Source organism: Barbus barbus (assembly GCF_936440315.1).
Source record: "Barbus barbus genome assembly, chromosome: 26".
Classification (NCBI taxonomy): domain Eukaryota; kingdom Metazoa; phylum Chordata; class Actinopteri; order Cypriniformes; family Cyprinidae; genus Barbus; species Barbus barbus.
The window spans coordinates 17,061,761-17,079,277 of record NC_136754.1 but is presented as its reverse complement, the minus strand read 5'-3'; the positions used below and the strand labels follow the sequence as shown (position 1 = coordinate 17,079,277).

Sequence of the window (17,517 nt, the reverse complement as noted above, 5' to 3'; positions counted from 1 at the left end):
TCCTTACAGCCCTCCTCTGAGACTCCTTCTGGGGCTTATATGGGACGATGGCCACATAGCATAGGCCACAATGCAGCAAATATCCCTGATTATCTTACAGCTCGCACTGATCACCAACAAACAGTCATAGTTAATCGAGGTAGTTATAGTTTTTTAGATGCGGAGCCTATTGCAATTGTTCACCATCCACAATCTGGACTGAGGTTAGATTTGGAGTGTTCAAGACGCGTAGATCATGTAGAGGATGATTCCTCAATCCAAAAACAACATGGCTCTAATCCTGGGTGTTAAGATTGGATATTTTGTTCAGCATCTCAGTGGAAAACAATGCATGCATCCTGATGGACCACAGCAATGTTGGCAGGATGTTTTGAAGACCTTCTACTTCAGGTTTATATTAATTACCTCAGAAAGTCTAACGTAGAGGCATCATTAATGTCCCTGTAGATTGGTACTTTTGTGTTAGCTGGTCTAACGGTACTTGTGGTTTTTACCTGCCTCTCAATGAAAATGTTTTATTTATTTTACGAAAGTGTTCTCTTGTTATTTTGAGGTGTCAATGTAATGATATGTATTAGCATATACATTTTTTAACAGTGTGGTTTTGAATTTGTGTTTGTTTGGAAGTCTTGGACATATTATAGAAATACATTGGAAAGTCCCATCGGAGTATGATTTATTAGGACTTGAATGGCCATTTGGACATTTTATCTCAGGTGGAGGAACCCGAAGCTCATTTCTAGTAGCTGAAATACCTCAGAGTGAGTGATTCCAGGGAACAATGGTGAATCCTGCTGAATAACATGCCAGTAGTGTACATGACTGAAAGCATGTGTTTATATCTTTCAAGGCCATCCATTGCACAGATTTTCGCTTGAGAATATGTTATCGCTCTAAATATATAATCATCAGTTTGGCCAAGGGGTCAAAATGTGTTAAATGTAATTTAGACAGTTTATGAATGAAAATCCATTTTGATCATAATCTATATCATTAGTGCAATTACTGTTGAAATATACATATATAATACATAATATAATCAGTTAGCACTGGTTCATGCCAAACACATCCAGTAGTAAGCCATACTATAAATGTGAAAGATATTTATAGGGAATGTGATTTATAGAAAGAGTATAGCTTGGAATGTTCTTATATATTATAGCATGTAATTTATTGCAATCCTAAGTAGGAATATTTATTGTTAGCTTACCATAAATTGATTATTGTGATTTTTTTTGTCTTATTAACTTATAATCAAATTCACACTGAATAAATTAATTCACATAATTCACAAGTCTTTTGAAGTTTATGAAACACGTCTTATCTGACTGAATGAATGAGAACAGTCAACCTTTCCTTGTGTTTATCTGGTGTCAAAAATAATGCTTTTCTTTTTCTAAATGTCACCACCTCTGCTGCAGTGCTGCTGCCAGAAAACACCAATGAAATCCATTTTCACGGCTTTGATATTTATGTCTGTGGATTCAATCCATAGAGCTAGAGGGGGAAACTGAAAGTCTCTACCCCATTTCCACTGTACTGCTAAATTAAAACAGGAAGCTGGTGTGAGTCTAAAAGTGATGTATATCCTTCTGCTCATTGCTACTTCTTGTTTTGCTCTCAACCTAATCTCTAACTGTCCTTTGAAATATCTTTTCAGAATCAAATAAGCATAAGAAAAGGCCCACCTAAATATTTAAAATAGAAACATATCCAAACAATAAACACAGTTCAACCTGGCAATATGACTTTGAGACCACTAGCATATATGAAGGAAAATTCATTGAACTGTTTATTCAAGCATAGCTCCTGAAAGGAAACTCAGGTTCAGTGTAATAGGAAACCAGCAGAAAGAGACACACCCATTTACCAAAATAAAGGGAGTCCTGCACTTAGCCTATTATTGTTATATTTTTATATTTATGCTCCTTAATCATGTTCCAGAACCGGATACACAATATAATAGAGGAATTCCGTCCTTCCACAATGCTTGATGCTCTTTTACACTAGCAGCCTATTTTTTGTAAGGGTGTCATAAATGTATGAAGTTACATTCAGGGGATTTTCAAATGCATTTTCGCATAAAGGACAGGAAACGACAAGGGTATCACGTCTCATCGGACAGTCTGATGTTCCTCGATACAATGTCATCTGGTCTGACGCCAAAATAGATCTATTCAGCGCGCTGTTGCTGATGTATTGATTGGCGAATCTCCCTGCCTCTCATCAGTCATCAGCATACTCATTGTGTCCATTAGCTGTCAATCAATACTGGTGGGGGACGCATGTAAGAACAGAGAGGATGCTCAAGTCCAAGAGCAGCACAGTGAATATAGGGAAAATAGCGGAACGAGTACAATTTTCCTGAATTGTGTTTGGTCGAGGGGAATAAGGGGCGGGGCGTTGCCCTGAGATCACAGAGGCGCACTGTACGAGAGGGCGGATCTGACTCTGCACATCGGCCAACTCTACAGCGTACTGAATTTTAAAAACAACAACAACAACGGGTAAGTGCACTTTGACATTGTGATTAGCGCTCACAATATACAACCTCACTATAGGAAATGGCTTTGCATTAAAATAGCTACGCGTAATGAAGACAAAAGATTGTGATGCAGTCGCAGTCCCTGCTTGACAGGCGTTAGTTATTGTTGCATGCACGCGAGATAACCATGCGATGTAAATAAAGGGTGTCCATGACTCATCGCTCTTTCGTTCCCAAACGTTCCCAAACACGTCGACCTGCCGAGATTTCTTTGTTTGGGTACTGCCGCAGTTTGGATGCTCAGGACAGGTGTCCTCCGCAGCAGCAAACCTCTATAGAAAGCTACTCTAGTTACATAACTTCAGTACAGTGCCACATATTGCTTCAACGTTGTGGATATTGTGGATGATGAAATCGTGCGAGGTTCCTTATAAAGGACGTTTTGAGCTTTACTCTCCATATGAACTGCAAGCGAGCGACGCGACAAACCAGAACGCGTCTGTTAATAATAAAACGAAGCTGGTTTGATTGTAACAAGCGCGTTCTAGTCTGTCGCGTCGCATCGCATCGCATCGCATCGTTCTCATTCATACTGGGTCTGTGCATCGCGTGCTCGGCTCTCCGCAGTGCACCTCTTCAACATGCCTCATGGACATGCGTCATGCTGTTAAATGCAATTGAAATGGGACAGACGACCAGGAACCGACGCATTGAGGGTCATGTATGGATATGTTGGACTGTAGGAGACGTTCATATGTGTTATAAAACGTGGCTATTCTCTCATGGCCTCTTTTTCTTGTTTGATATTCTGAATTGTTGCATTATAGAGGGACAGAGGAACAACACTTTGACCACACCCCCTTAAGTCTTATTCCTTATTCAGTTATTGCATGTTATTTCTCCTTCTTTGCACTGTGACTGGCTTTGTTTGTTTTGCATACAGGTCATGAACAAATGTCAGTGGTGTTTATTCAGGTAAAGCTGGTGTGAAGGACAAGGATGTGTCCTTCTTGAGTCTGTTTTCTTGTCTGTATTTTCTTATCTTTGCATGTAAACTGGGACTAATATGTTTAAAGATCGATTCACTTTTAAATATCAGGATTAAATATAGCAGTGACTAATGCCACAAAGGTTGTTGTCATTCTGCAAATGTTTTCATTTGCCTGACATGATTGCGCTTTAACATGTAAATGATCTTAGGAAGCACACAAATGTTCCTCTCAAACAAAAGCCTTTATAAATAATATACTATTGCTATTAATATACAACTATTGCTGTGCATTTTAATTGATGATTTGGCTTTGCAAAACAATCTATATTTGCTTGGTAAACTTTAAACCTGTTCTGATGGATTATGATCATTAATCATCATATTTTTACGGATCTACATCATAACAGGAGTTCTGACCTTTGTCACAAAAAGTCTTTTTTGTTGCCTTTTTCCCTTTCATGTTTTAGTAATCATCATAAACTATATATCAAATGAAAGCTTAAAACCTTTTTAAAATCAGACATTGCATTACCATGGAAATTATACTTTAAAATCATATTATAAAACATATTTGTTAATGAATTTTAACTGTTTAAGTTTGTATAGTGCACATTCATGTCTATATTCAAAAAGAGGGTGACAGTTAAGGGGTTAATTGTTATTTAAATGATACATTTACACTTAGTGTGGTTGCAATTTCACAAAAAAAAAACCTAAGGAATACAAAACGTTTTTTTCTGTGCTCCATCATGAACATGAAAATGTCCCGTAAATCATTTAAAAAAAAAAAAAAGTTTTATGTAAATATATTGTGGACCAACAGTGTCATCATATGTTGCTGGGAAAGGGAAGCTCTGTAAGATGGCATGCTGTTTTCTGGACAGCCGTGATTCTGGGGTGTCAGGTCAGGGCCTGCCGGCCTGTTGTGATGCCCTGCGTCCCGTCATACATAATCTTCACTCCCCTCACTGATGGCCTCTGACTCTAATCCGCACAGAAACCCCCCCTCCGCTGTTGTGCTGTGACCACGGGCTGGATGTTTATAAGGGGGGCCAATAGCACTCTCCCCATTTTAGGACGATGATGTAAGCTGAGGGTGAGAAATATACAAGATCATATTTTGTTACAAAAATATCAGGTTAGCTGATAATAATGCAACACTACAATCCAACTCAGCACTTGACAGTCCCTTATTTTTGTATGCCTCACTTTTACTCAGAATAACTAAGAAACAGACAGAGACTGGTAGAGGCGCAGATACATAAACCCTGTCACAATGAGTGGCAGCCAGTAACCGCATGCTCAGTGGCTTTGGCACACAATGGAACACATTGAGCCAGAACCCCATCCCACGTTCTGTGTGCATTCATACAGGAATGGTTGGAATACAGCGTTTACACAGCAACACAAATGGCTGCCAAATGCCAGCCCAGTAGTTTCTTCTCAAAAACTCTTGTGAGCTCGCCTTTTAAACCGCACGAGGACAGAGCGTGCGCTTCTGTCAGACTCTGTCTAGATTTTAGAACATTTGGATTGAGCGACATTTGAAGAGACACATCTGGTTCATTGCTGAATCCCTATATTTACACAAGCTCAAACTATTTGAATTAAAAAAAAAAAAACACATGAATTTAATAATGTCCTTGTATTCTGTCTTTTTTACTTCTTAGGAATAGTCCACCCAAAAATGAACTCACCCTCATGTTGTTCCAAACCTTTATGCATTTCTTTCTTCTGTGAGTCACAAAAGGATAAATTTTGAGGAACATTATGAAGCCAGCATTGAAGTCCACTGACTTCAATCATTTTATAGACAAAAATATTTCTCAAAATATCTTCACGTTCCACAGAAGAAAGCAAGTCATACAGGTTTGGAATTACATAAGGGTGAGTAATTGATGACGGAATGTAATTTTTGGGTGGAGTATTCCAAGTGTGTTAAACCTGACGATCATGTTCTCCAGCATGATTCAAAGAGCATCTTGTGCATCTTGTGTGAAGAAGGACATCTGACTCTCTGTAAAGTGTCAAATGATCAGTGTCACACATTCACTTACTTGATTAGTGACCTAAAACTGGGCAGAATATCTTAATTTAAATGTAGTAAATTAATTTATTAACATGTATTACAGGGCTGTATTACAGGACTTATCCTATCTGCATAGTAACCATGGTAATTTCACTTTAGAAGTAGAATTTTTTTCTAATAGCCAAGAATTAAGACCAATAGTTTATTCAATACAGCCTCAGATGTTCAGTGTAGTCTCAGACTTTTGGATGAGCACTGTACTTACTTACACGCATACACCCACCCACAGTGTTCAGGCCCCTCGAATCAAACGGATGATTTAAGTGAACAAGAGTGTCCCTCCAAAACAGAGAGTGATGGCACTCTGTGAGATGCCACTTTGTGCTAGGGCTGGTGACATCACACAGGGCGCAAAGAAAAACTGCTGAATCACAGCAGGACACAGGGCCGTGTCAGAGTCAGAGCAGTAAAAGTGCAGGGATGTACCTGTGTCTCATTTGCCACGGTCTGATGAGTAAGCCTTAGGATACCACACCATATGACCTGCCATATGACATGTTTTTTTGTTTGTTTTTTCTCTCTAGCTTTAATAATACAGTGTTGTTATTTTTAACCAAATCTAAAACTTAATAAAGATCATTTTTGGTGACTGAAATACACCTAAAATAAAATAAAATGTAAATATTATATGAAACACTTAAAGTCATAGTTCACCCATAAATTATTTTAATGATAGTCCTTACTATCTTTCTGGGCCTTGAACGTGGTAATTGCGTTGCTGTCTATGAAGGGTCAGAAAGCTCTCCGATTTCATCAAAAATATCTTAATATCTTACAGATTTGGAACAACTTGAGGGTGACTAATTTTTGGGGTGAACTATCCCTTTAATCTTTAAAAAACAAACGAACATTGGATTGCCTTGGAAACTGAAATGTATTATTATTGACATAATATTATTAACTAAATATATTAATGCTTAGTCATATTAATTTAATATTTTTAACTTTATCAAGTTTTTATAAATTAAAATGACTAAAACTTAAATACAATAAATTAAAGCTAAATGGAAATTAAAAATGACAAAGAAACATAACAGAATTACTAAAAGCTAAACTAAAATTAATATGAAAACTGATCAAGCTAATTGAAAATCGCTATAATAGTATATAAACAGTAATAATAATAAAAAACACTGATGAGCAAACCAGAATTTGCTATAAGATCATTCATGAAAATATGCTTACATATCGAATTATCAACAAAATTGAATGGGACGATGAAGAAAGATCTCTGTAAGAAGTCATTTTAAGAATTATAATAGTCTAGTTTGTTTCTTCAAATGTGAAGTTTATGTTCATATGGTCTAATGTTACTGTATGTCCGTGTGTGCTGCTGTACAGAAACAGCTGATTACAGTAAGTGTTTAGGGATGATTTTGTGATGTCTGCAGGGGATTCAGTCCGGCTGACAAATACGAGGGGGAATCACTCTACCTCTAATCCCTTCATTTTTTGGACCAGCTGGGCCTCTTACCATCCATCTACCAGGATATCAACAGAATTACACTTTACATCCATCTACATACAGGGGGATGGGGAAAACAAGGAGGAAGAAAATACAAAGATAAAGCTGTGGATAAGTAATAAAAGTGAATAGGAAAGAGGAGATTCTGGCTAGGTTCTGGGGCAGCAGCATTTTAATCCCATGTTTAGCTTTGAACAGACTTAATCACATTAATGTCTATACTGGATAGATCAAAACCTTTGTGGAGATTTGTTTGGCTCTTAATTCATTTACCCCCCGCTGTCAAAATGCACGGCAGCTTGATTTTTGGTTTGTATGTTCGTCACACAAGAGTGTTGCTGCTTTTTTGGAACTTTGTTGAACAGGACAGTGTGTAATTGTGTTAATCTGGGTTCTCTGATTGTGGATCGTGTGACAGCTAGAGAAACAATGAGACACAGTTAAACTCCTGCGATGACAAACAAACACGTGCCTTGGGCTAGTGCACAATGACAAGCTCTCTGTCCCTTTCTTTCTCTCACTATCCTTTTCTGAGTTTTCCTTCATTTTCTCTGACTGACACTGTTTATTGGCATAATACGTAGTTGTTCCCTTCCAGGAACGTCGAGCTGCGTCAAAACGCATATGGCGTTCCCATATGCGTTTTGACGCAGCTCTCGTTCCCTTCAGGGAACCTGGGTTACATACGTAACCTAGGTCGTTTTGTGTGAACTGATAAATTTGAGCAAATCAAGAAGTTGAATTTTAGTCTAGTGACACCTGATGTTAAACAGGTTCACATGCTCGTGGTATATAATCGTGTTTTATAGAAGCATTTAACATTGTGTTCTGCTGTTTAAAGGAAATCATCAATTTAACCTTTTAAAATGTGACTTACATGACAGTTGTACATTTGGCATTCAGACACATCCTTCAAAATGGCTCCTGATTTTAATACGTGGTGCACAGGCAGATGATCAGATTTGTCTAGATCTGAACATCTGGCCATATTTGTGTGTTGTAAGCCTTTAAACGAGAAGTCTTTGAGTGTATGACCTCTCTGAGTGTATCCTAAATTGATCATTGATTTGAAGGGATGAATTATTATCTATTAACTTTATGAATGTTAGTTGTAGGGATCGAAAATAGGCCAAATCGATTGTTATTGCAGGATTATCTAGAGCAAGATATATTTCAGCTGCATGACTTTTTAATTGTGTTCAGGCCTGCTTTGTTTTCACTGCTCGCCCTCCCTTTTTTTTCTACAGGAGGATGGACTTCAGTTTACGTGATGCCTTCACAGATGGGGCACCTAAGGCAACCCAGGACAGCCTTCTGAAGAGGGATTTTGTGGCTGGGTTGGAGGCACAGACCTATGATGATAAAGTGGGCGAGACTTTTGGGAAGACAGACTACCGCCCCCTTCTGGATGGGATGGATGGCAAAAGGGAAGGTATGTGTTTTTGAATGAGAAGTTTTTCTTAATGTTATTCAATAACAAAATGCTTTAATTGAGAAGAAAAAGGATATGATTGTTCAAGCAACTTTTTTTTCATACAATAATCTTCCAAATGGATTAAAAAACGTATTATATATAAAAGTATATAATTTGTGACAAACATTTAGAATATGTTACAGAAATTCAAAAAAAGTGCTGTTCTTTTAAACTTTTTATTTATCAAAGAAACTAAATTTATCACGCTTTCCACAAACATATTAAGCAGCACAACTGTTTGGAACATTAATTAGAATACAATTTTTTTCCTTGAGCACCAAGTCATCAAATCAGAAGGAATTCTGAAGTATCGTGTGACTGGAGTAATGGTTGCTGAAAATTCACAGGAATAATTAATAAATTAAAATGACTAATAAATTAAATAATTAAATTATATTTGATATATATTAGAAAAATAAAGAAGTTCATTTAAATTTTTATCGTATTTGACAATATTACTGGTTTTACTTTTTTGGTGTTTTTTTCTTTCAAAAACCGAAATATCGTCCTCAAACTTTGAACATTAGTGTATTTATTATTTTTGTTTAATGCAGATATGTTGGTTATATTGTGTAGTACAATGCAACATTAGGAACAGCCTGTTCACTTTCACTTTTGTAATTTACTGTCTTCCTTTTGCATTGGACTGTAATCTGATGTATCTAATCTGAAGTAGATGCTGTTTGTGGTTGTTTATTTGTGTTTCTCTCTTCTCTATCTGCCAAGCACATTTTATTCCTTTCCTCTAGTTTCACATCCTGTTCAAGTTGGTTTCATGAGAAAAAACTCATTGATATTCCAAGGTATTTTGGGTTGCTTTTATGCTTGTTTGTCTAGGACATATGCCTGATCATGGTTGGCAACATCTTAGATCTAAGAATTTCCCCTAAGATTTTTTATTCGCCTCGCCAGCCGCCTCAAACCATGCTGTCTTCTGCCAAAAACCCTCCCGAGTGAACTCTAGGTTCGTTTAAGCGAACACCATCATTCCTCTTGGGTTACAACCATCACCATTATTTATTCTCAAAAATATATTTGTTATTGGCTGGGCCACATTTTTACAGTTTAATTACCTAGTATGCATGAGAGCACTAATAGTGTCTAGGCAACTGAAGAAATATGCTAACTTTGGTATTGTTTAACACTGGTGCTTTTTGTTAAGTTCTAGAAACAAACAGTTTTAGTAAAGGTCACATAAAGACTATGAAATAGCTGTAGGTAGATGAACTTTGATGAAGCTTTTGAGCGGTTGGTTTTTGGAATTGGGCCATCCTTTTATATTTCTCTTTGCATTAATCATATGAAAGTGTTTGTTTTGCTTTCTGCATGTAAGAGAATATGCAGAAATGTTGACCTTTACAGTATGATATACAGTATGGGCTTGTGCTTGACAAATGCTTAGACATCAATACAGCAGGATGTCCTCTCAACAACAGCAAGGTATGTGTATATGTGTGCAGAAGGGAGCATGTATGTAGATGCTGAGATCAGCAGATCTGTCTACAGAAGATGTGACAGATTCTTTTAATAGCTTCGGCCAAAGATCCAAATGAGTGAGATTAAATTTCCGCCTCCATTAAGAGAGAGAAATGGCCATTTATTTGATGTTACTGTAAAGACTTGCACTCTCACTGTGATAAGGCTGTAGCATCTCATAGTTAGCATATACCAGAAGCTTGTGTTGCTGTAGTAGCTTCTCATCAGATCATTCCTGGAACTGAAATTTTATTAAGAAATAATTACTAAGCATAAGTTGTCAGTATTGATAAAACATTATGGCCAGCTAGCAAACAAGGAAAATATATTTCCTGCCACACTTTTTCCACTGAAAAGGTTGTGTGAGATAATAAAGCTTGTTTATTGACAAAGTAATAAAGATTTATGGAAACTGTAAGTTGTCTGTTGACAAGCGCTTGGAGGCTCATTTCTAAAGAACAAAGTACAAGTTAAGATGATTAATCAATAACTATGCTGGCTATTACAGGATGTGCAGCTACTTGGAATCATAATAAAATTACACTTGCAGTCCATTATTGTATATATATTTTCATTAATGTCGTTTTTAATGTCATAAAATTTTTACATCGTCTTGCATCTAATAAATTGAAGAAATTATTGCATTCTGGCAAATTACTCATTATTTGCAATGCTCTTGTCCTATTCTGCTTTCACATGACCTTCCTTTTCAAACAGTTGTATGTTGCAGAAATCAAGGGTATTCAACTGGGTTAGAAATTATTATTTTCATTGTGCAGTATAATATGCAATAAAATAGCAAGTTTATTATTTTTAATATATCGCTGTAATGAATTGTACATGGGTTGCCAATTAGTTTTATTGTTCATTTTAGTTGTGAGATCTGTGGGAAGGGTGATGTAGAAAAACTCATCACTTGTCACAAAAGCTAAAAAACATGAGCAATTTCTTATCACTAGATTAAATATGATTTATCTTTAATATGAAATATTAGATCTGTAGTCTTTAAATATACAAAAATAGCAACATTGGTTGTTATTTATGTCTAGTTGTTATTGAAATACTGAAAAGGCTTGTCAACTGAGTAGTTGGTATATAAACATGAATTACTACATAAAGGAAAATTATGTATCATGTTTGTGCTCTTTTATAACCATATTGCATGTTAGAGACTCTCTGGTTCTTTGTCTGTGCTGCTGGTACTCACAGTACAACACTGGTTTATGACGTTATGTAACCGATGCTGTGCTGAATAGGATGTCTGCTCCCCCCTTAAACTGCAAAAGGAGGCTCTCTACCACAGCATGACTTGACTGTCTGCACCTCAAGTGCCTCATGTCTGGGACAAAAGTGACTATTTTTAGTCCCTCTTCCATTTTTTGGCTTAAAAACTGAAGCTTGTTTTCAGGTTCATATGCTTCTCTTTGTATGGCCATTGCTCTGCTGGGGTTTATTTTAGTACACCATCAGCATCCTGGAGCATAAAGAAGATTGAAAACATGATACTTGAGGCATAAACGCACAAATCACCCATTAAGGTCGAGCCCTCTCTACCTTATCAACATTCGACACAAAGGCCTGGCCAACAAATTCCCATTGCATCCTTGCTAATATAGCAGACACAGCATGACTCACAGTGACATGTACACCGATCCTGTTCCACAAAGAGGATAATTTCATGGAGCTGGAACAGCCCAGTCCTGTGGGAGCTCGATCATTAATCCAGGCCTGGTATCTGAGCTAATGCTGGTTCAGTGCTGGCTCCTCATGTCAGTCAGTTTTGATGCTGACAATGGCTTTGCCTAGGGAACGTAGAGCAGCCTCAGCTGGTTGTATAACTACGTTAACAGGCCTGCTGTCTCAGCCTGTCCCATCGTCTTAGCATCACTCATCTCCAGTTGCCCTTCTCATAACGGCTAAATATTGGAATGGATGGGAGCAGGCTTACTTTCAGGGATGCCCCTCCCCACTGCCTTTGACAGGGGACACATTAAACTAGACAGTCAATCAGATTTCATTAAGGTTACATTTACGGGACCTAATAAATGCCATTAAATCACTAAAGTTACTAATGAAGAAGATGTGTTCATCTCGCTGTTAAATATTATACTCCTCTTATTCAAGATGAGTCATTCTCAGGTGGGTGTTTTGAATTGTATCTGAGCAATTCAGCATTTCATACAAAAAATTGCTGTACAGAATTATTATTAAACCATTTATGGGTGTGTTTTAGTGTCATTCAAAATTAAAATGAAAAATATATATATAATACATAATATAATACATTTCAACAGATCATGGAAAATAACTTAAAAATAACATAAAAACAACATGAAAATAAATAGAGTATGTTGAAATTTTACCACATAGATTTAAATTAAATTTAAAGACCATTTGTTGCCAAAAAGTTTGTTATTGTTGTTATTTGGTTAATAATGATTAGTGAAATGCATTACAGTTTATTTTTTTAATTGAATGCATTTTTTTAAGTTTCAGTGTCCTGGATTTTACCCAACAGATCATGTTTTAAAAAAATAGTCAGAAATAAAAATAGTCAGTCTTGCTACTATAATTTAAAAGAGATTTTATAATTTGGCAGGAAATTTAATAGGTCTGATACAGTTTTTTTGTCTGAATTCAGAAACCTTCCTGTGCTGCATTTTTATTATTTTTTTAATAATTATATTTTATATATTTAACTAACAGGTTAGTTAAATACAGTATGTTAATAATAGGCATGCTAATGAGCAACTAGTTAACAGAGAAAATTGGTCCCTGTGCTAAAGTGTTACCTTCAATCTGTAATATTTATAGAAGAAAAATGTGGTAACATTAAATTTAGCTCAAAGGGTTCCACCCATTTTCTTACTTGTATTGTATTATATAGTGAATAACTCGCTGAAAAAAGCATTTACAGCATTTCCTGCATAAATCCTTTGCCCTTTAGTTTTAAAAACGAACAGTGTCGATGCACTTATACAGAGTCAGTTTGTCTGTTTTCTCTTTTCTCAGGGTCTGGGTTCTTGTCTGCAGGCCAGACTGGAGGGCAACGTCAGGACCCTCAGGGAGATATCCATCCCAGCCCGCCTGGACAATATGTGTATAATAATGACTTTCAATCAGGTGGGATCATTGAATATGTCAGGCTTGCTTAAGAGAATTGAATGAAGTAGTTCACCAAAAAATCAAATTATGTGCTAGACATTAGTCCATGTCCTTCTAATTCTAGGCCCAACATCAATGATTGAAAAGCCTGTCCAATTAGGAAACCAGCAGATGGGATCTACTGTGAAGGACAACAGCATGGACTCTTTTCTGGGTAACCACTGCAATGTTTGATCTTGCTGACTTAAGGTTGTGGGTTCGATTCAGTTCATTTCCTCAGGCTCTGTTAAGTTTTAATGCGCTATCGCTCTGCTGCTCTGTGCTTCAGGGTTCTCTCAGCCTGGAATGAATATTGGTATGAATATGAATGTTGGCATGGCCCCTTTCCAGAGCTCCAAACCCCCCAGCATGGGTGAACCTCAGAAGACCTCACCCTTGTTTGCCAATGAACCACCCAAACCATCCCAGATAACTGCTAATCTGAGTGATACAAGCCCTCATAACAGCCTGGAAAATTCTGCAGGTAAAGTCTATCGCCACTTAAGGCACCTCACTGCAGTCTAGAACAGGTAAGACAGATTTTAAACACAGATATTAAGATACTAATTGATTATTATGTCACAGGATGTCCTATGAACTCAGCTCTCATATCATTCCACTCTGTCCGGTCAAGGCATGGATGCCTCATCAATATCTTGTCACAAGATAATTGCTTCATACTTTTCATGGTCTTCAAGATATCACTTATTATGAGTATGATTTTACTGATGTGATAAACAATATGTTGTTAACTCTGGTATTGAATACTATGAGTATATATAACCTGAAAAATAGGGGTAGTGGAAAAAGTAGTTAGTTAGTGACTAGACTAAATATCGTGCGGGCTGAAATGTCCATTCCAAATCATTTTACATGATGGATCATAATGGTCAATGGTCATTATTCACAGTTTGTCTTTGACTAGCCCATGTGCATGTCTTCAAGTGCGCATTATGGTGCAAGGCATTTTAAATATTTATCTTCGGCCACTCTGTAATATTACTTTTTGAGTGTGATGGCTGTGAAACTTAGAAGAGAAATGTGTCTTCTGGCCCAGAGCCAGTTTAGAGCCATTTCACATTTTAGACCTCATATCTGAAATATAGATGTTACTACCACTGGCACTTCCTCCAAATGACTGTTTATAACCCTTTGATCAATGAAGAACACTGAGTCTAGTGAATGAAGAAAGGCATGCAAAATAGAAAAATATGATCTAAAACAGAAAAAGAGTTTGGTATTGAATCTAGAAATTAATTTAGTTTTCATCTTATTATGCCTTTATGGCTGGACTATAGCCCTGGTAAACATGATCCAAATTCAGTTAGCTGTAGGTTGTGTTTCCCTGTAAATGTAACGTGTTTTGATGTTGTCAGCCATTGTGTGTTAAGTGTTTGTCTTGTCATGGATTTTGGTTTATTTCAGTGACCTTTATTTGCCCTCAGTGCTGAGATTTATACTGGGTATTCCATGTCATGTGACTCATCTCTGTAGCTTTTCTTTGAGTCAGTCTCTCTGTGACTTGCCTCTGTTTTTATCCATGCCTGTTATTTCTCCATGAGTTCATTTGCCCATTTGCACTTTCACTTGATGTGCTCTCAAGTGAGCACATCGTAGTCTCAGCACATTCTCTCTCAGCCACTGCTGAAACTATTACACCCATTTAACTGCCCTCTGCAGCAAGTATGAGCATGATATCCTCAGATCTGTTATCTTACATTAAGGGGATAGTTCACCCAAAAATTAAAATTCTGTCATTAATTACTCTCCCTCATGTCGTTCCAAACCTGTAAGACCTTTGTTTATCTTCTGAAAACAAATTAAGATATTTTTGATATACAACGCAACTACCGCATTCAAGGCACAGAAAGCTAGTAAGGACATCGATAAAATTGTCCATGTGACATCAATGGTTCAACCTTAATTTTATGACGCTATGGGAATACTTTTTGTGTGCAAAGAAAACAAAAATAATTACTTTATTCAACAATTTCCTCTCTTCTCTCTGTCTTTGACACACATTCAGGACACATGACATTCATACCACACAGTACCCTTTCTGGGCCTTGAACGTGCTAGTTGCGTTTCTGTCTATGGAAGGTCAAAAACTAATTAATTAATTAATTACAGAATTTTCATTTTTGGGTAAACTACCTATTTCGCAAAGATCAGTGATAGGCCTTTATCAGGATGTAACACAATCCAAAGAATTGAAAAGCCATTTTGTTTTCTATAGAGCTGTTCAGTTTATATGGCTAACTTTGAAGGCTAATTTGCCACTGGAGAATTTCCACTGGGTTTTCTTTTGTTCTACAATGTAAATTACAGTCATACCTCAGACTAGAATTTTGAAGCCAAAGTTAAATACTTAAATTGAAAATATGTTGTTAAATAGGAAATACAATGTCCAGTTTGTCAAGCATATTTACACATGCTTGTTGTAGTCTTTTTTAGGAACTAGCTGGCAACAGGAGTATACAGTGCAAGTTTTGGCAGTCAGGGAAGTTGTAAGCCCTTGAACACCTGATAATTTTACAGAAGTCATAATTCATGACATGTCTGTTTAACCTAGCAAGTTCTGAAGAAAAACAGATGAAATTTTTAGCATTTGAAATCATGGAGTAAAATGAGGACTGCTTATGCTTCATAAACACAGAATTTTGGTTTGCCACCAGTAGTCTTGTGGGCAGCACACAGACATAGCGCAATTGCGCTTTGGGCATCCCGAGTTCGAATCTTGGCTAGTCTCCTATTGTAATATTTCACACAATGCAAGCTGGAGAATCAGCAATTTCCACACACTGGGTAGCATGTATATTTAGTATGTTGTGAAAGCCTCTTCGAGTAACATTAATCTGAGATGAGAGATCACTTAATCATTCAAAAAAATATATATATAACCTCTGAAAACCCATTGGAAATTTCAAAAGGAACCCATGGCTAATACTAATTCTCTTCTGAGTTTAGAACTATATACTGGATGACGCTATTCATTGTGAATTAGTGGATAGTGTCTGTCTTCATATCATCTTCTGGCGTAATGCACCACATGATGCAAGTGATCAGTGGTTCATAGGTAGCTGATCTAATGTCTCTTTGGACACTTAATAGCTGTTATGAGTTGGAGATGCTCAAATTTTGTTGTCCGATGATTTGTATGGTAGTCAGTGACACTTCCTCTTCCTCTCTGTACACAAAGAAGTTTGGGGAAGCCCTTGGACAGGTGAGGAAATGCTCTCTACGGAGCAATCCCATGCTTCCAAGAAGGCAGAACAGAGTCGAACTGATGCCTTGGGTTCCCAGAGTCAAGATGCAGCTTCCGGTGAAGAAAAGTCCATCGAGGAAGGAACCGAAAAGCAGCAGAAGCCAAAAAAGAAGAAACGCAAGAACAGGGAAGAAATGTATGACCTTCTGGACAGTCTTGGTTCCCCTGACTCAGAAGAGACTCCTTCCGAAAGCTCCAACCATGGTTGCCCCTCACCTCCTAGTGGAAACGAAGAGATGTGGGAAAGCGAGATCCAAGAAAGAGGGGGAGGACGCATCAAGGCCAAGAAGGGTAAAAGCAGGATGAAGCTACCAGAAGAATGGAGTGCTCCTTCAACTGTAATGGAAATGGACTTTAGCAGCCCTAATTTGGGTGATTCAAAACCCCCATCCAGTACTAGCATAGATCAGGGAAGTGCACAGCCCCCACTCACACCTGAGACTCTGCACCTCACGGACACCCAAGCATGCAGACCTCAACCGCCGGGGCAAGCAAACACCTCCTTATTCGTGAATCCCATAGATGACGCAACTCTCAAGATTAACAGGGATATGTTGGATAAGGATAAATCAACTAAAGATGAGATCAATAAGTCTAACCTAGAGTTGCCTGGTATTCACCCTTCAGATCAGTTACCCAAGGACCCAAATGATCCTGATCAGAAGTCAACCCTTGCCCTTAGTCCAACTCAGACTGTTATGTTTCTTGACTCTGTGCTGCAGGCACAGACCCCAGATGCAAGCCCCCCATCCCAGAGCACCCCCGTGAAAACTCCCATCCCTCACAGCACTGCCCCAGAGGCTGCTCCTGATCTGACCACTGGCCCACTGTCCATCGGCACAGACATCCCTGCCTGTCAGAGTGCACCAGCTGTTAGTCACTCTTCCCCAACAACTCCCCCCAGCACTACAGTGAACTTAAACCCTGAGGCTACGCCTTTCATCCCTTCACAAACAGAGCAGCAGGAGCCCCCGTTGGCACAGCCCCCCCTACTGGAAGGTTGGTGAAAATGAAGACTGTATGGAGATGATTTACATAATGCATGGCTCAATGAAGTGGGCCCTCCTCTGCTTAGCTATCTCTGTAGCAGAAAATACTGTAGCAAGACACTAAGTACTCCATGTTTTT

The 17,517-nt window shown here is 37.8% G+C and overlaps 1 protein-coding gene across 1 annotated transcript in view; it reads left to right on the top strand.

Annotated features, from left to right (window-relative positions):
- The first annotated feature begins 2,367 nt into the window (after window positions 1–2,367).
- LOC306846325 (uncharacterized protein) overlaps window positions 2,368–17,517 on the top strand; it is a 49,506-nt gene continuing 34,356 nt past the window's right edge. Inside the window, exons 1-6 of the mRNA XM_079379627.1 lie at window positions 2,368–2,507; window positions 8,278–8,462; window positions 12,993–13,103; window positions 13,210–13,299; window positions 13,414–13,608; window positions 16,324–17,388. Coding sequence (XP_079235753.1) covers window positions 8,282–8,462; window positions 12,993–13,103; window positions 13,210–13,299; window positions 13,414–13,608; window positions 16,324–17,388 — 1,642 coding nt within the window. The 5' untranslated portion in view covers window positions 2,368–2,507; window positions 8,278–8,281. The remainder of the gene's footprint in view (window positions 2,508–8,277; window positions 8,463–12,992; window positions 13,104–13,209; window positions 13,300–13,413; window positions 13,609–16,323; window positions 17,389–17,517) is intronic.